At 41.4% G+C, this 17252-nt stretch overlaps 1 protein-coding gene across 1 annotated transcript in view; it reads left to right on the forward strand.

Moving 5' to 3' along the window:
* Window positions 1-423: 423 nt before the first annotated feature.
* The window catches only part of AP4E1 (adaptor related protein complex 4 subunit epsilon 1), a gene marked incomplete at its 5' end in the record, with an annotated part of 55577 nt that continues 38748 nt past the window's right edge, over window positions 424-17252 (forward strand). The window contains 4 exons of the mRNA XM_080931138.1: window positions 424-570; window positions 3265-3336; window positions 6513-6636; window positions 11364-11437. Of these exons, the coding sequence (XP_080787264.1) occupies window positions 424-570; window positions 3265-3336; window positions 6513-6636; window positions 11364-11437 (417 nt within the window). The remainder of the gene's footprint in view (window positions 571-3264; window positions 3337-6512; window positions 6637-11363; window positions 11438-17252) is intronic.

Below are 17252 nucleotides of genomic sequence, written 5' to 3' on the forward strand. Positions count from 1 at the left end.
TTGAGGTATTGGTACAAGAACAGCTTCAAGATTTAAGGGGGAAAATCCACTTATTACAGACAAAAGGTTCAGAGATAAGAGCTCGGACAGGTGTTAAGAACACTGTAAAGAAGATGGTGGGTCAGGTCTGTAATCCCAGCACTTGGAGACTGAGACGGGGAATGGAACGAATTCACCAACCTTCTACTTGGGAGATTCTAGAAAATACAAGAATAATCATGCACACACATTTTACCTCGAATAGAAGGATCTCCTGAGAACTCCGCTCTCCTCCTAGACTCGTTCGCCCCCAGGCGGTCTCTCCCGGAACTTCATCCTGCTCGCACGGCCCCGGCGCGAATAAAGATTTCTTATTCAAAACGCCGGAAGTGACTACGGAGGCCGGGAGGCTCGGCGTGAAGTAGCCTCGCAGGGAGGGCAGCGATGAGCGACATGGTGGAGAGGACGCTGACCGCACTGCCGGGGCTCTTCCTGCAGAACCAGCTGGGAGGGCCTGCGGCCTCCAGAGCACCCTTCTTCTCCAGGCTGGGCGGCCTCATCCGTGGCGTCACTGCGCTCTCCTCCAAGCACGTATGCGGAGGTGTCGGCAGGGAGGGATGGGGTGGGGCGGCGGGGCCGGGGACCTAGGTCGGCTGGATGGACGCAGCCCGGCGTCCGCCCCGAGCTTGGGTTTGTTACCTGCACCGACCACAGGGAGGTCCGAAGACACGCCGTGTGTTTTCTCAGTGTTAGTTAAGCCGGTGTAAATTTCCTGGGGGATGCTTTGAGAATTGCACGAGCTGTCAATCGAGTGAAAATAGCCAGTGCGTTTTAAAGCCCGAGCTATAGACTCCTACGAAGTTTCTCTCCCCTATTGAGTTTTAATTTAGTTCCTTCTATTTGGAAGCATCACGTACTCCGACAGACAACCCTCACTCCCACCCCTGACAGAGCTGTCAATCTTTGCAGAGCTTGAGGTTTAGGCTAGTCCAACGAGTTGGGCAAAGACCCGCTTGAGAACTAGTAGTTACAGTAGAAGTTATTAGGTTCCCACGGATTGTGGATGGTACTGACTCAAGGAGTGTATGTCTTGAGAGTATAATATTGTGTCGTACTCTCTTCAGCAAATATATCAAGCACAGCTATACGTTAGGTAACGAGACTAGCAAAACACTTCTATCAAAAACTTGATCATCCATTTTTTTTTTTTTTATTAAGTAACTACAGTGTAATGTAAATGCCAGCAGAGAGGAGAAAGAGAAACAAGAATCCTTTAAAGGTTTAAAACGAGCTTGTGTTCTAACTGTAAGCTGGTATGTAGCAATGCTGTATTGAACAGGGCTTGCTGACATCCCATAATTTATTCGTGTACTTAACATATCTTCCTGCTTTTCTTTTGCTAATTTGTATGAGAGGAGAGGACAAGTAAGTATTTTATGTGTACATGTATAGACTGAGAGAATGACTGTGCGTGTGTGTGTGTGTGTGTGTGTGTGTGTGTGCGCGCGCGCGCGCACGCGCGTGCACGGATCCCTGGCACATGTATAGGCTTCAGAGGACAGCTTTGGATCTTAGTCCTTACCTTCCACCTCGTTGGAGGTAAGATCTCTCTTGACGTTTGTTTCTGTGCTCCGGCCAGGGAGCTTCTGGAGTGTTCTGTCTCTGCCTCCTGTCTCACCACAGGAATGCAAGGATCACAGATACACCTCACCACACCTGGCTTTTTACATGATGGCTTCTAATCCCTAGGTTTATGGAGCAAGCGCTTTTACACATTGAGACATCTACCCCTGCTCCTGAACTCCTGAAAGAAAATTTAAAGAGTGTATATATATATTTGGCTTAGTTTGAAAGGACACAGACTGCCAGGAGGTGTGGCATTACTTCTAAGTTTTTGTTTTGTTTTGTTTTTAGATTTAATTTGCTTTAAATTGTGTGTGGGGGATGGGGGGTGTCCATGAATGCAGATGCCCTTAGAGTCCAGAAGAGCGTGTGTGACCCCTTGGAGTTGGACTTTGAGGCAGTTGTGAGCTACCAGAGTGGCTGCCAGGAACCAGATTCTGTCTTCTGCAAGAACAGTGTGTAGTCTCACCTGCAACAACATCTCGGTAGCTTTCACAAGCAGTTCTTAAATAGCCACTAGTATCAGTGACTGGGTGTGTGATAGCATTGTGTTAGCCAGTGTAGTCGGGCCCTAAGTGCTCACTGTGGTCCAGTACAAGGCAGGCATCAGAGTTGACCACACTGGTGTGTGCAGTAGAAAATGAGAGGGAAGATGGGGGTGGGGAGGAATAGAGGTTAGGAAAAGGACTGTCTTATTTCTGTGTCCATGAAGACTTTTTATTTTATTCCACGAACACTTTCTGCTTCAGGGAAGACGTTACACTCACCCCAGATTCACACTGCTTTTTACTACTCTCTTTTCCATTTAGAATCTTTGTGTTTGTTTTGAGATGAGATCTTATGTAGGCCTGGTTGTCCTGGAGCTTCCTGTATAGAGCCGGCTGCCCCTGCCTTCAGTGTGCTGTGACTAATGGTGCACACCACCAGGCCCAGCTGTTTTGGATTTTTAAAACGTGCACGTCTTTATACGAACACCCGACGTTAAGTGGCTAATGGAGAACTGCTAGTGAGGGTTGTGTGGTGGGATCACGTGGGTTCCAGGGATTGAACTCGGGTCATCAGGCTTGGCAGCGTGTCCCTCCACCCACTGAGGCATCATCTCACCCATCCTGATTTTGAAGCTTTTCCTTTTCTTGGGGTGGGGGTTGCTTTTTATGTTTCTTTGAGACAGGTTTTTCTATGCAGCCCTGGCTGGTCTGGTGTGAAACTCAGAGATCCACCTGCTTCTACTTTCCAAGTGCTGGGATTAAAGGTGGGGGCTACCACTGCTGGGCCCAGCTTGAAGGTTTTTTTTTTTTTTTTTTTTAAAGTAATTTATGTTTTATGTACATTGATTTTTCTTCTTACATCTGTGACTCTGGGAGGGTGTCCGATCCCCTGGAACTGGAATTATAGACAGTTGTGCGCTGTCCTGTTGTGCTGGGAATTGAACCAGTGTCCTTTGGAAGAGCCAGTGCTCTTCACCGTTGAGCCACCTCTCCAGCAGCCCCTCATTTTGAAGCCTAAAAAACAAATGTCTGCCAGTCTTTTCTGCCAACCAAATGAAATGAAGAGGAGCATGAGCTTAACCTGGAAATAGTTATTCTTCCCAGGGAGGGGTCTGTGGGTCAGGGAATGTAGCTTTACGAATGATTTTAATTGGAAATTACTTTTTTTTTTCAGGAAGAAGAGAAATTAATCCAGCAGGAACTGAGTAGTCTGAAGTCAACTGTTTCTGCTCCTACTACAACACTGGTAGGTCTGCAGAGTCCGACGCACTTGCATTTGAAGCCTGGCTCCGTACAGTGGTTTTTCAAGCAGCATTCGCTCAGCTTCTCTCTGCTGGCCACTGTGAGGCGATTTGCAAGTCTTCAGATTAAGATGTAGTCTGTCTGTATTTCTTCCTTCCTTCCTTCCTTCCTTCCTTCCTTCCTTCCTTCCTTCCTTTCTTTCTTTCTTTCTTTCTTTCTTTCTTTCTTTCTTTCTTTCTTTCAAGATTTATGTCTTCAGATACCAGAGAAGGGCTTCAGATCCCATTACAGATGGTTGTGAGCCACCATGTGGTTGCTGGGATTTGAACTCAGGACCTCTGGAAGAGCAGTCAGTGCTCTTAACCTCTGAGCCATCTCCCCAGCCCCTGTTGTAGTTTTTTATTGACATGTACTAACTGTATCTTTATGTGGTACTTTGTGTCAGTTCAACACAAAATGCACACAGTTTAAATAAAGGCTACTTAGCATTTATTCTATTTAAAACTTTTAGTGCCTGTATGTGTGTAAGCCTGCCTGCTGTGTGGGTGCCATAGCATGTGTGTGGAAAGGAGAAGACAAGTCGTAGGAGTTGGTTCTCTCCACTACCTGTATCTGTAGGATTGAGTCATATCATCAGGCTTGGTGGCCTGATTCCTTTGTCCTGTGTCCTTTGACTCACTGAGCCATCTTGCTGACTTGGCACTTTTAGCTGACCAACTCCAACTAACATTTGTTCATCAACAGTTTAGTGGGTGGTTCCTTTTTTAAAAAATTATATCCATTCTTATTCATTTATTTTTGAGGCAGGGTCTTGTTTTGTGTAGCCCTGGCTGGCCTAGAACTTGTTATGTAGATCAGGTGGGTTTTAAAGTCACAGGGATCCACTTGCCTCTGCCTCTGATGTGCTGGGATCAAAGGTGTGCACCACTGAACTCAGCCAGTTGAGTCCTTTTATGTGTAAGTCATTATGGGAATGTTTCTCCCCTAGTGAATTCCAGGGTAATAATTTTGCATGAATACATTGTCATCAACATGAATATGCAAAGTCTAAGAGAAGGTAAATATTTTTTGTAGTCATAATATTCATGGAAATAAAATTTAAGACATTAATCTTGTGTCTTTGTATGTGTATATGTGTGTTATATGTATGTCTTTGTGCACGCTCTGTGATAATAGAAATGTTAAGCAGAAATACTTTTTCTCTTTTTACCATGTTAGGTTTTCATTTCCTATGATGAGTATCATTGAATACAATTTTTATTGCTATAAGGCATAAATTTGGTGTTGGATAAAACTGATCGTTGGATACTCAGAGTTTAGTAGGAGGATTATATGACTATAGCCATCCAGACAGGCCTGGCATACCTCATAGTCTGTGTTTCTAAGGACTCACAGAGCCGGGACAACTGGAAGGAAGCCTGCCCCACATCAGGAGTGTGCTTTCTTTAGACGAAGGAATAGTAACGTATATAACAATTTTGCTTAGATAAAACTCTAATAAAACTCGTAATACAAACCTAGGGTTGAAACTTAATGGCATGAATCAACAACAATTTTGTTCCTAATTTATATAAAATCTTTACAAAGGGACTCCCACTGTGGTTTAATTAAAAACAATAGATACACTAACAAATGTTAAAAACAAACTTAGTAGTCCTAATTAATATGTTAATAAATTATCTTTTTTTGCTTTAAACATAAATGATTTGAACTAAACTATATTTCCCTAATATTTTTTTAAGATTCACACACACACACACACACACACACACACACACACACACACACACTAAATAATTCTGTCTTGCTTTAAAGTTTTGTTTTGTTTTTGTGACAAGATCTCATATAGCCCAGGCTAGCCTCCAACTTATATAGCTTTGGATCCTCCTGCTTTGCTATCCCAAGTACTAAGATTACAGGTATACACTACCATACTCCATTTTGTTAAGATGGTTTAAAGTTCCCTAAGCCTTTGGTTATCTGATAATCTAATTACAGTTAACTTTAATAAACACACACATACTCACACACACACATACAGAGACACAGAGGGGGGGGGAGGAGGGTTGGTGACTGTATACCTAAGCTGGCCTCTAGCTCATAGGAGCCCTCCTGCCTCTGCCAACCAAGGGCTGGGGTTAAATGCATGTACCACCATGCCCAGCTATATTTTTAATATATTTTTGAGACATACCTGATAACTACTAGGCTGGCCTGGAACTTACCACTGTGTAACTGAGGATGACCTGTGCTAACCCTCTTGACTCTACATCTGATGCTGAGATTACAGATAGTTGTTTATAGAACACTGAATTATATATATATTTTTTTCTATGATCCTGGGATTGAACCCAGAACAGGGCATGCAGTATCACTGCCATATTTTAATTTTAGATATTAAATAGTCTAAACTTTTCTGTTTTGAAACATTATGTTTTTATTACTAATAAAATTTTGCTATAAATATTGATAATGCAAATGTCATTCTGATAAAACATTCATAGAATCTCTCAAAGAGTTTTAGTTTGTAATGGCTACTGTGTTCTTGAAATTCTGCCTCTCAGTTTACAATATTGTGGGTTATTTAAGAAGAGGAAAAGAGTACTTATGTAGCAGACAATTACATATTTGTAATATAATAATGCTGAAGAAAAAGCTTATATTTAGGTTTTTTTTAAAGCTCTTGTTTCTTGAGATGTGCTCTTTAGAATAATAGTCTCCAACTCCTAGGCTCACACAGTCCTCTGAGTCAGCCTCCTGCCCCAGGTCCTGGATGCTGGAAAGACAGGAAACCAGCTGGCTTGCAGATACAAATATATTACCAACCTGTGGCAATTTCTCTCGATGTTTGCATCTGATGGAACACATTCAGGTTGATTTTAAAAGCCATCATGGATGACATTTTGTCTGAGCACCACCTCTAATCAAACTTACCTGTGCACATGGAATGAAAAGTAGCATTAGGTAGTTTATACCGTCGGTATCAGTAAAATATCTGAACTCATTTTTTGATGTGACTGGTGTTGGTAATTGTTAGAAGCAGCTTTTATTTCTATATTCTGATATCAGGCAATTGCTTCTTCATAACTAGGGTAGATGGCTCCCTTGCTAACTGAGTGTGACATGGAAAAAGGAAAGCATTCCATTTGTTTACACGGTGATTGGTGTTTTACTTTTCAGAAAATGATGAAGGAATGCATGGTGAGACTTATATACTGTGAGATGCTTGGATATGATGCTTCTTTTGGTTATATACATGCAATCAAGTTGGCCCAACAAGGAAACCTCTTAGAAAAAAGAGTGGGTACGTATGTTTAAGACTTCTGTCCTGACTGTTGTTTTTAAGGTTTTAACCACTATATAATATGATATCTGGTAGATATTATGTTCCTAGAGCTTTGCGTATGTACTTTTCTTTTATATTGGACTAAATGTAGACCCTGACATGCTAAGGCAGCTTCTCTACCACTGAGCTACACTCCAGCCCAAGTTTCCAAAGCCAGCACTTTGGAAACACAAAACCTATACATTATAGGAAAAACATGATAGGAGAAGTGAAAAGCAACTTCATCTTTTTTCACTTGTACAGGAAGGTGTATTAGAGATGAGTGCGTTTGAAATGTCTAGAATTCAGTCCCTCCGACACTGTGCTTAGCTGTCAAACTGCTCCCTAGAATTCCCTTCGGCAGGAGGATCCTTTTCGTTTGTTCTTGTTGTTGTTTTCTTCGTGGAGATAGTCTCATGCAGTCCAGACTGGCCTCAGATTTATTGCATAGCCTGGGATCATCTTCCTGTTTTCACTTCCCAGATGCTGGGATCACACCACCACCCTGGCCTGTGTGAACCTAGGCTTCCGTGCCTTCTGGTGCTCCCCCTGCTGAGAGTTTCGTGTGATGAGTGTCATTTAGCATCCACATGGTCATATTCGGAGCGTTTTTCTTGTTTTGCTTGGTTTGGTTTCTTAAGGTTGTTGAGGTTGTTGTTTGTTTTCTTTTTGGGACAGGCCTTGAGCTCACAGAAATCCATCTGCATCTGCTTCCGAAGTTCTGGGATTAAAGGCATGCGCCAACATGCCTGTCTGAAAAACATTATAGGAGAAGTGAAAAGCAACTTCATCTTTTTTTACTTGTATAGGAAGGTGTATTAGAGATGAATGTGTTTGAAATGTCTAGAATTCAGTCCAGGGAGGAAATGACATTAGAGTCCAGATTCAAGCGAAAGTCTGATGTTTCTTTCCTTTCTTCTGTGTCTTTCTTTTCCTTTACTTTTTCATTTCTCTACCTTCGCTGTCTCTTTCCTTCCTAATAATTTTTTCAACATTGAGGTATTTTTCTTTATTCCCTTTGTATATTATTACCTTTTTAGTTGAGAAAATAGTGATACCCCTTTTAAAACAGTTTTAGTGTCTTTATTGTGTCTGAGTGTGCACATGCTGCAGTACACTTGCGGAGGTCAGAGTTGGCCCTCTTCACAGCTGTGAAGCACTTATTCATCTCAGCTAATTTGTTAAGGACCCAGAAAACAGATCCAGGTGGTTGCCTATTGAATGCCATACACTATAGTCACATATACCCGTGGATAACTTACGTTGCTCCAGTTTGAGACTCTGCGCAATTGTAGGGGAGAGAATAGAAACAAACATAGAAGTTTGTAGTTATTATGTTAAAATTACTTGTATGACCATGGCCATGTGTTATTTGTATATGGTCAAGCCTAAGTGGGAAATCTCAGTTTCCCTAATCTCTGTGTCTGTGTGTGTGGGGGATATATATATATATATATATATATATATATATATATATATATCTCAGATATAGATAGAGTTCTATAGAACTTCTTTAAATATTGATGGCTAGACTTGGCTTTGGTCCAGCACTATATATACACACATATATGTTCTCACGTGTGTGTGTGTGTGTGTATATATACATACATATGTGTATATATATAAATATATATATATATATAATCTTTTTTATTTTTGCTTCCTTTGGCATAAACATAGGACTTCAGCCTGCTGTCTTTTGCTACTTGACTGACTTCTGTATTGTGTTGGCATTGGCAGGAGATAATTGAACATAGATAATTGAAAATACTGGGTCTGGCTGTGATGGTGCACAGGTCTTTAATCCCAGGAGGCAGAGGCAGGCAGATCTCTGTGGGTTTGAGGCCAGCCTGCTCTACAGAGTGATTCCAGAACAGCCAGGGCTGTGTTACACAGAGAAACCCTATCTCAAAAACACGGAAAGGAAAGGAAGGAAGGAAGGAAGGATATACTAGGTAATTGTGGTGCCTTAATTTGCTTCTTATGCTGTAGTAAATCACTGACAGTTAGTTGGGTTCTCTAGAAGAACAGAATTGGTAGGATGAATATATAGGTGGGATTTGTTAGAGTGGCTTTCAGGCTATAGTCCAGCTAGTTTAATAATGGCAGCCTCCTGCCTCCTGCCAGAAAGGCCAAGATTCTGGTAATTGTTCAACTCACAAGGCTGGAATGTCTGTGTTGGAATCCCAAAGAAATAGGTTCTAATACCATCCAAGTAATGCTTAGCAACAGGATTGATGAGCCTGCCAGAGATAGTGAGGACAGGCTGGCAAAAGCCAAAACTTCCTTCTTCAGTCTCCTTTTGTATAGGCTGCTACTGGGAGGTGTGGCCAGCTTCAGGGTGGTCTTCTCATCTCCTGTGCTCCAGTCAAGAAAATCCTTCACAGTGTGGCCAGCTACTTGGGTTTTAGTTGATTACAGGTACAGTCAGGTTGACCACAAAGATTAGCCATCATACTAATCAAAAGCAAGTTGGAAGAAAAGGGTCTGTTTTAGCTTATAACTCCCAGGCTACAGTCTACTGTTTACTGGCTTGCTCACTCTGCTTTCTTACTGCACTCAGTACCACCTGCCCAAGGGTGCCACTGCCCCAGTAGGCTGTGTGCTTCCACGTCAACTATTAATTAAGAAAATTCACCAACAGCTTGCTTAGAGACCCATCTGGTGGAGGTTTTCTCTCAATTGGTGTTCTTTTTCCAGACTCTAGATTTGACAGAAAGTTGACAGAAAGACTAGCCAGGATTGGTGGTGTGATTACTTAGAATAGCTGTTGCTACAGTTTGATTTTTAGACTTAACATAATTCTATTTTTTATTTCAGTTATATTTTTGTATTGTTTATTGATCTCTGCTTCTTGCCTAAGGATAACTATGATCAGCTACCCCCACCATGTCTTCTCTACCATAAGCCCAAACAAACTCTTTTTCCTTCCTTTGCTTTTTTGTTTGTGTGTTTTGTGAGACATAGTCTCACTTTGTAGACCTGACTGGTCTGGAACTTGCTGTATAGACCAGGCTGTCCTTGAACTATTCATAGCTATCCACCTGCCTCTGCCTCCTGAGTGTTGGGATTAAAGGTGTGCACCCACACACCCAGCTTTAGATTGCTTTATTAGATGCTTTGCCCCCAGCTTTAAGTAACTTTCTTTTTTAAAATTTTATGTTATGTGTTTTTTTTTAAAGCCTTATCTATTATGTATACACTGTTCTGCCTGCATATATGCCTACAGGCTATAAGAGGGCATCAGATCTCATTACAGATGGTTGTGAGCCACCATGTGGTTGTGGGAGTTGAACTCAGGACCATGTGTGAGTTTTGTTTGCATGTATGTGAGGACTTTGTGTATGCTAGGCAAGCACTCTGCCAACTCAACCGCATCCCTAGCCCAGTACCTCATTCTTAGACATATCAGGTATTCTCTGCAGTCATACTTGATTGTTCTATGTTACATCTGTTTGTTAATTAGAGTGTTTTTTTCTTTATTCTCTGTCAAAACAAGTGTTTATTGTAACAGAATTAAGGTTTCTTTAACCTTTGAACCTGTTTATTGACTTTGGTATTGGTGAGTTGAGTGTGGGTGATACCTTAGCTGAACAGGTGAGGCCTCGGTGAGAAGACTTAGCTCTGCTGTAAGTGCTCCCTGGCCTCCTCAGCTTTCTCCACCCTCGTGGGAGTAACAGCTTTGTTCCTCTGTCATTGAAAAAATTGTAATCAGTTATGCTGCTCCCTGTGGCTGTGAGACTAGAAGCTTCTAACTGGTTTCCCATGATGTGCACTAGACACGATGCGTGGTTCCTGAGTCATGGTAAGGATAATTAACATTTGTATCTGTGCTGAAGGGGCTAAAAAGGGTGAGAAGGCAAAATGAGGTGAGAACTGGGTGGCCAGGCCCAGATTAGACAGTTCACAGGGACTGACTCTGGGTTTGAGTCCTGGTCCACCATGTAATAGCCATAGGCTTTGGGTGTTAACCTCTCTCTTGACCTCAGCACTGTACTGGCATGGTAGCCATGCTGACATCATGGGGTTGTCTGGAGAATTCAGTGAGGCAAGGGTTATAGAGTTATCGACACATAGTAACTAATGGGTATTATTGGCAATGTGAGAAGTGGCCAGAAATGCCATAGAGCAGTGGATTCCATGTTTGTGGCATTTGTCATGATGACAGTACATACACTCCACAGTTCTAAAGCATGACGTTTGAAGTAGAAATGCTTGGTTAAGCCGGTGGATGCACTTACTGCGGTAGACGTCTCTCTCATGTTACTTCCTCAACGTTGTCTCAGTGGAGAAACAACAAGCTGTGAGTAGCATGACTGTCAGGCTAGTTTAGAAGCTCGTATGAGAAAGTGACCGCACGCTCATCAGTGATTCGATGCTGATGTGATAACTAAGGGCTTTGATGATTGTATGTCGGTTCTAAGATAGAGATTATTTTGATTGATAATGCAGAATTGTACTAGAACTCTGTCATCCACAGGGGTTTAATTGAAATATCTTGTAGAATCTGTCGTACTGAATATGCAGGATGAAGGATACCTGAGATCTTCAGTAAAGTTTGTTAACCTTGTATTTTACACTTTGTCTTTAATGTTACCTGTAACTGATGTTTCACACTTTAAACTTGAAATATGACTTTAATTTATTAGGAAGGAATTTTGGGGAAATTATGTAGTAATGAAAACTTTCTCTTCATTTTTTAATAGGTTATTTGGCTGTTTCTTTATTTCTACATGAAAGTCATGAACTTTTGCTTCTCCTTGTGAACACAGTGGTGAAGGTACTGTACCATACTGTGTGCTGCTTAACATGAACCCGTGTTTCTGCTATCACATGACATTTCTCTTCAGTCAGTTACTTAAACAGTTTTAAAACTATAGGTTTACCTACAAAATCACCTTAAAAAGATATTGTTATTTTTAAAGGCTTATTTTTTTTTTTTTTTTTTAGTAATAGAAATGTGTGAGTCTGAGAACCTATGGGGGTCAGAAGATGATATCAGATCCCTTGGCGCTGGAGTTGCTGCAATTGTGGGCTGCCTTGCATAGGTACTGGGACTCAAACTTTAGTCCTTTGCAGGAGCTACAGTTGCTCTAACCACTGAGCAATCACTTTAACCTCAAGAAGCGTTTTTTGTTTTTTGTTTTTGGAAGACTCTAGCTGGTTTGGAGCTTGTATGTAGACCAACCAGGCTGACTTAGAGATCTTCCTACTGAGGGCTGGTATTAAAGGTATGACCTACAGGCTTGGCTTTATTTTTTGAGACAAAATCTCCTATAAACAAAGGTTGTCCTTGAGCTTCTGATCCACCCCTCCTGAGTGATGAGATTGCAGTGTGCACTGTTACAGTTGGGTTATGACATCGTGAAGACTAAATTTGGACTTCATGTGTGTTAGACAACTGCATCCTCAACTCTCTTTTATTTTTCTTAACTCCTATGTGTGGGGGGAGAGGGTTAAGGACCTTTTCTATTCTCTCCCCTTTAACTTTCTGAAACAGGATCTTATGTATCTCAGACTAACCTCAAACTCATTATGCAGTCAAAGACAGCACTGAACTCCTGATTCTCCTGCCTGTAGGGCTAGGAATACGGGCTTGCGCTGCCGGGCTCAGGACATTTTCATACAAGTACATATTGTATGCCGAGCATAAACATGTTTATCAATCTTAAGAGTTTTCACGTTCAATTATGAATAGAACCATATCTGTAAATAAGGGTACTTGGGTCTTCCTTTATGTTTTTATTTTTGTTTTATTGTTTTGAGGTTTTTCATGTTTAGTATATAATATTGCCATATATAGTCTTTTATTATGTTCCTTCTGTTAACAGTGTCTTGAGACTGTTATCTATGTCTTCCTTCTCTGTGATGGGTTAAGTCTTAATTTGCATATGTTGATCATTCTGCACCCCTGGAATGAAACTGACTTGATTATGGTGCATGATCTTTTGATTTGTTTTTTAGTTTGGTGTGTAAGTTTTGCTTGTTTGTTTGTTTTTAGACAGGTCTTCCCATGCTCCCTTGACTGGCCTGGTCACAGAGTTTTGCTTGCTTCTCTCTCTGGAGTGTTTTATTGAGAATTTTGACATCTATGTTTGTCAGAGGAATTAGTCTTTAATTTCTTTTTGTGTCCCGGTTAGGTTTTGGAAAGAGTGCTGGTAGCATGTTCCTTTTTTCATCTGTGGACTAATTTGAGAAAGTTTGGTCCTACTTAGTTAAAGTTCTAGTAGAACTTATCTACTCTATGAATCCTTCAGATCTGGATTTTTTTAATCGGAAGATTTTATTTATTACTGCTTCAGTCCTGTTGCTTATTGTAGATATATTTAAACCATCTCATTTTGATTTGTTTTTTTTTTATAGACCATATGGATCTAGAAATTTATTTTAGATTTTCCAGTTTAGTGTAATACAAGTTTTAAAACATTGTAATGATTTTCTGAATTTTGTTGGTGTCTGTTGGAATGTTTCCCTTTTCGCCTCTAATTTTATTAATTTGGGTCCCTCTTCTCTTTGGTTGTGCCTAAGGGTTGATCTCATTTACCCTTTCAAAGAACCAGAGGGTTTTTCATTTTTGTTTTTATTAATTTGTGTTCTGATTATTTTTTAACCTACTGGTTTTAGATTTGGCTATTCTTGTGTACTCTAAGGTATATCTTTACATTGTTTATTTTCATCATCTCTGGTTAAAAATTGTATATTGAATTTATTATGTGCTGTGTGAAGGTTGGAGGGCAGCGTTGAGGAGTTGGTTCTTCCTTCCACTGTGGATTCCAAGGATTCAGTGAAGTAGTCAGGCCTGTGAAGCACTTTCCTGTACAAGCTGAACAAGGTCATTCCTTCTTCAACTCTAATGACCGATTTTGGTTTAAGTCTATTTGTTGGTTAGGAGGATGTTTGCTCCTAATTCCATTTCCTTGGCTACCCTTCCCTTCCTGTCTCCCTAAGGCTGAGTCTGTCTTTGAATGTGAGATGCAGGCTGTAGAGGACACAGAGAGACCCATGCTGGCCTTTTCTACACTGTGTTATTCTGAGTCTTAGGATGGGTGAGTTGAGGCAATTGGTAGTGCAGAGCTATTATTGTAAGGTGTATATTAATTCCTGCCATTCTCTTGCTTTTGTAGTGTTGGGTGTTTTCTTGATCTTTGGTGTGTGTGTGTGTGTGTGTGTGTGTGTGTGTGTGTGTGTGTGTGTGGTTTATTTTCCTGGTCTTCATGATCATTTTTGAAGATTCGTTTTTCAGTCTGAAGGATTTCTTCAGGTATCTTCTGTAGAACCGATTTAGTGGTTTTTAATTTCTTCAGCCTTTTCAAAAAGCTTTTTAAAATGTGTGTCATTTGTAGATAAGGTGGGTTTCATTGGGGCATCTTTATTCCTGTATACAATGCAGTTTGGCCATGCTCACTCTGACTCCCTCCTGCCCCTCCTGTAGGCCTCCTGGTCTCCCAGCTTTCCCCTGCTATGTTTATGTCCTTTTTCTTGTAGAACCTAATGGGTTTCACTAGTGCTGTTTACAGGAGAGTAGGTAAAGGATATTGACGGGAGCAGGGGCAGCTTACTGATGGCTTCACTGCCTCTCTCAGACAACTCCATGTACATCCTCAGGGAGGGCTGCAGTCCCATGGGATCTTTTCTCTTTCAGGACAGGCTGTTGATGCTCCAATCTTGTGTAGATTCTGTGCGGAAGTTACAGCTATGAGTTCAGGAGCACATGACCTCATGGCTGAAGGTTAACATTCCAGACTCCTTCCCAACTTCTCCTTGGCTCTTACATTCTTTCTGCCTCTTCCTCATGATGTTCCCCGAGCCTTGGAGGGCGATGAAGGTGTTCCAGCTATGGCCTGGCATTCTGCTGTCATTCATTTTCACGTTTGCCAGTTATTTGTGGTCACCATTAGCCTGCTTCTGTTGCTTTGGATTTTAATCCTTCGGTTTACAGATAGCCTTGCTGCATGTGGCTGCCTGGCACTTGGCTTTCAGAGTTTGAAATACGACTCCAAGTGCTACTGACTTTAAAAGTGTTTGTTAAAAATCTATTGTTATCTTAATGAGCCCAGCCTGACCTATGGCTTGGAATTTGTTACTTTTCTATTGCTGTGATAAAACATGACCCAGACAACTTGTGAAGAAAGCATTTAACTGGGTTTATAGTTTAGAGGATTAGAGTCTGTGATAACAGAGCAAAGGCATGGAGGTAGGAACAGCTGAGGGCTCACATCTTCACCCACTACTAGGAGGCAGAAAGTGCACTGGGAATGGGATGGGCTTTTGAAGACTCACTGCACACCCCCCAGTGACACTCCTCTTCCAACAAGGCCACACCTCCTAATCCTTCCCCAACAGTTTCACCAAGTGGGGACTAACCAATCAAATATCTGAGCCTGTGGGGACCATTCTCATCCAAACCACCACCGTGTTCGTAGAGCATTCAGTACACCTGCATACTTGGTGTTTGAGGTGTCAGATGAAATCAGGATTTTTTGTGGTCTAATTCATTTGGTATCCTAAATGCCTCCTATACTTGGACGGGCAATCTTTTTCCTTAGATTTGGGAAATTTTCTGCTTCAATTGTATTGACTATGTTTCTATACCTTTGCCATGAAATTCTCCTTTTAATGCCTATAATTTATAGATTTTATCATTACATAGTAATCAATAGATAATGTTCTGTTTGTACTTGTCATTTTATATTTGTTGTAATCTGAATGTTTAAGTTCCTCTACCTCTACCCTGTCAGTCTTCAGGCCCTGGCATTCTTTTCATCCTGTATCCTTTCATTCAGTGAAACTTACCATGAAACCTTTTATTTGACTTACTACATTCTGCATTTGCAGTATTTCAGGTTAGTGTGTTTTCAGAATTCCACTTTTGTACCCTGGGTTCTCTTGAGATTCAATCACAGTTTACATTTGTCCTCTTCAAGGTTTTAAAAATCCTTTTGAATTCTTTGCTTGTTGTTTCATCTAATCCACCCCATTTCCAGGACACTAAATGTGGGCTTTGCAGCTTTTGGAGTTTTGTTACCTCGGCTCCTCATGTTTCTGGAGTTTTGCAGAGTCAGATCAGTGATGGGATTTCTGATTTTAAATCTCCCTATTTAAACTGAAATGCTTGCAGTGTTCAGGAGAGACTAGACAGCATGGAAGGGCTCAAGTGTCCGTTTTCCTCTGCGCTAGTCAGTTCTCAGTAGAGACTAGACAGCATGGAAGGGTACAAGTGTCCGTATTCCTCTGCGCTAGTCAGTTCTCAGTAGAGACTAGACAGCATAGAAAGGCTGAAGTGTCCGTTTTCCTCTGTGCTAGTCAGTTCTCAGCTCTCACCTTGAAGAAGTTCATGTGCAAAAACAGTCATTATCTGTGTCTGCTTTTAAAACAGTGGATAGTACCATGAGTACACAGTAGTCAAAAATCACAGAGTCCTACGTAGATTACTGTAGTAGTTACTGTAACTGTGAATAGAAAATAAAAGCTGTATGGTTATCAATCAGTATTGGGGTTATAGAAAAAATAAGGGAGGGAAAAATAAATGGAAGTGAGAGGCAGTAGACAAGATTAGACGGGGGTGGACAGTGTTAACTAAAGGTGGCTTTCCTTTTTAAAGATCTATTTATTTATTATATGTAAGTACACTGCAGCTGTCCTCAGATACACCAGAAGAGGGCACCAGATCACATTAGATGGTTGTGAGCCACCATGTGGTTGCTGGGATTTGAACTCAGAACCTCTGGAAGAGCAGTTAGTGCTTTTAACCACTGAGCCATCTCTCCAGCCTCTATCAGACTTTTGATATGTGATAATGTGTGTGTAATTTTTTCTGAATTTTACGTCCTACTATATGCATAAACGTATATGTAAAATATATACATATATAAAATGTGTGTTTATACATGAATGTGTATGCATGTGGAGATCATAGTGGCTCCCTTATTGAGATAAGATCTTTCACTGAATACGGAGTTCATTGATTTAGCTAGGCTGGCTAGCCAGCGAACTCCAGGGATTATGGGGTAACAGACAAATGTGCCTGGCTTTTACCTGGGTGCTGGAGAGCAGTCCTAAGTCCTCATGCTTGTACAGCAAACACTCCCCCAAATCTCTCCCCAGCCCCTGGCCGGACCCAACCACTTGTTTCATGTGTACATGGCATGCACCTGGAGCTCAAAGGACAGCCTTTGAGAGCTGGCTCTCCTGCGTTGCTGAGGCAGAGTCTCTTGACTTGTCATGCTGCAGACCCCAGGCTCGCTGGCCTATGAGCTTTTGGGCACTTCCATTTCAGTGTCCCATTTTACCACAGTACTGGTACTAAAGATGCTTGCCACATGTCTGGCTTTTTCTGTGGGCTCTGGAGGGGCTTGCTTGGCAAACTTTTTTTTTTTTTTTTAACTTGCTGAACCATCTTACCAGCCTTTGTTTTAGAAATATATTTAAGGGGCTTGAGAGATGGCTCAGTGGTTAGGAGCACTGACTGCTCTTCCAGAGGTCCTGAGTTCAAATCCCAGCAACCGCATGGTGGCTCATAACCATCTGCAATGAGACCTGGTGCCCTCTTCTGGTGTGTCTGACAACAGCTACAGTGTACTTAGATATAATGATAA

This window comes from Micromys minutus (assembly GCF_963924665.1).
Source record: "Micromys minutus genome assembly, chromosome: 17".
Lineage (NCBI taxonomy): Eukaryota > Metazoa > Chordata > Mammalia > Rodentia > Muridae > Micromys > Micromys minutus.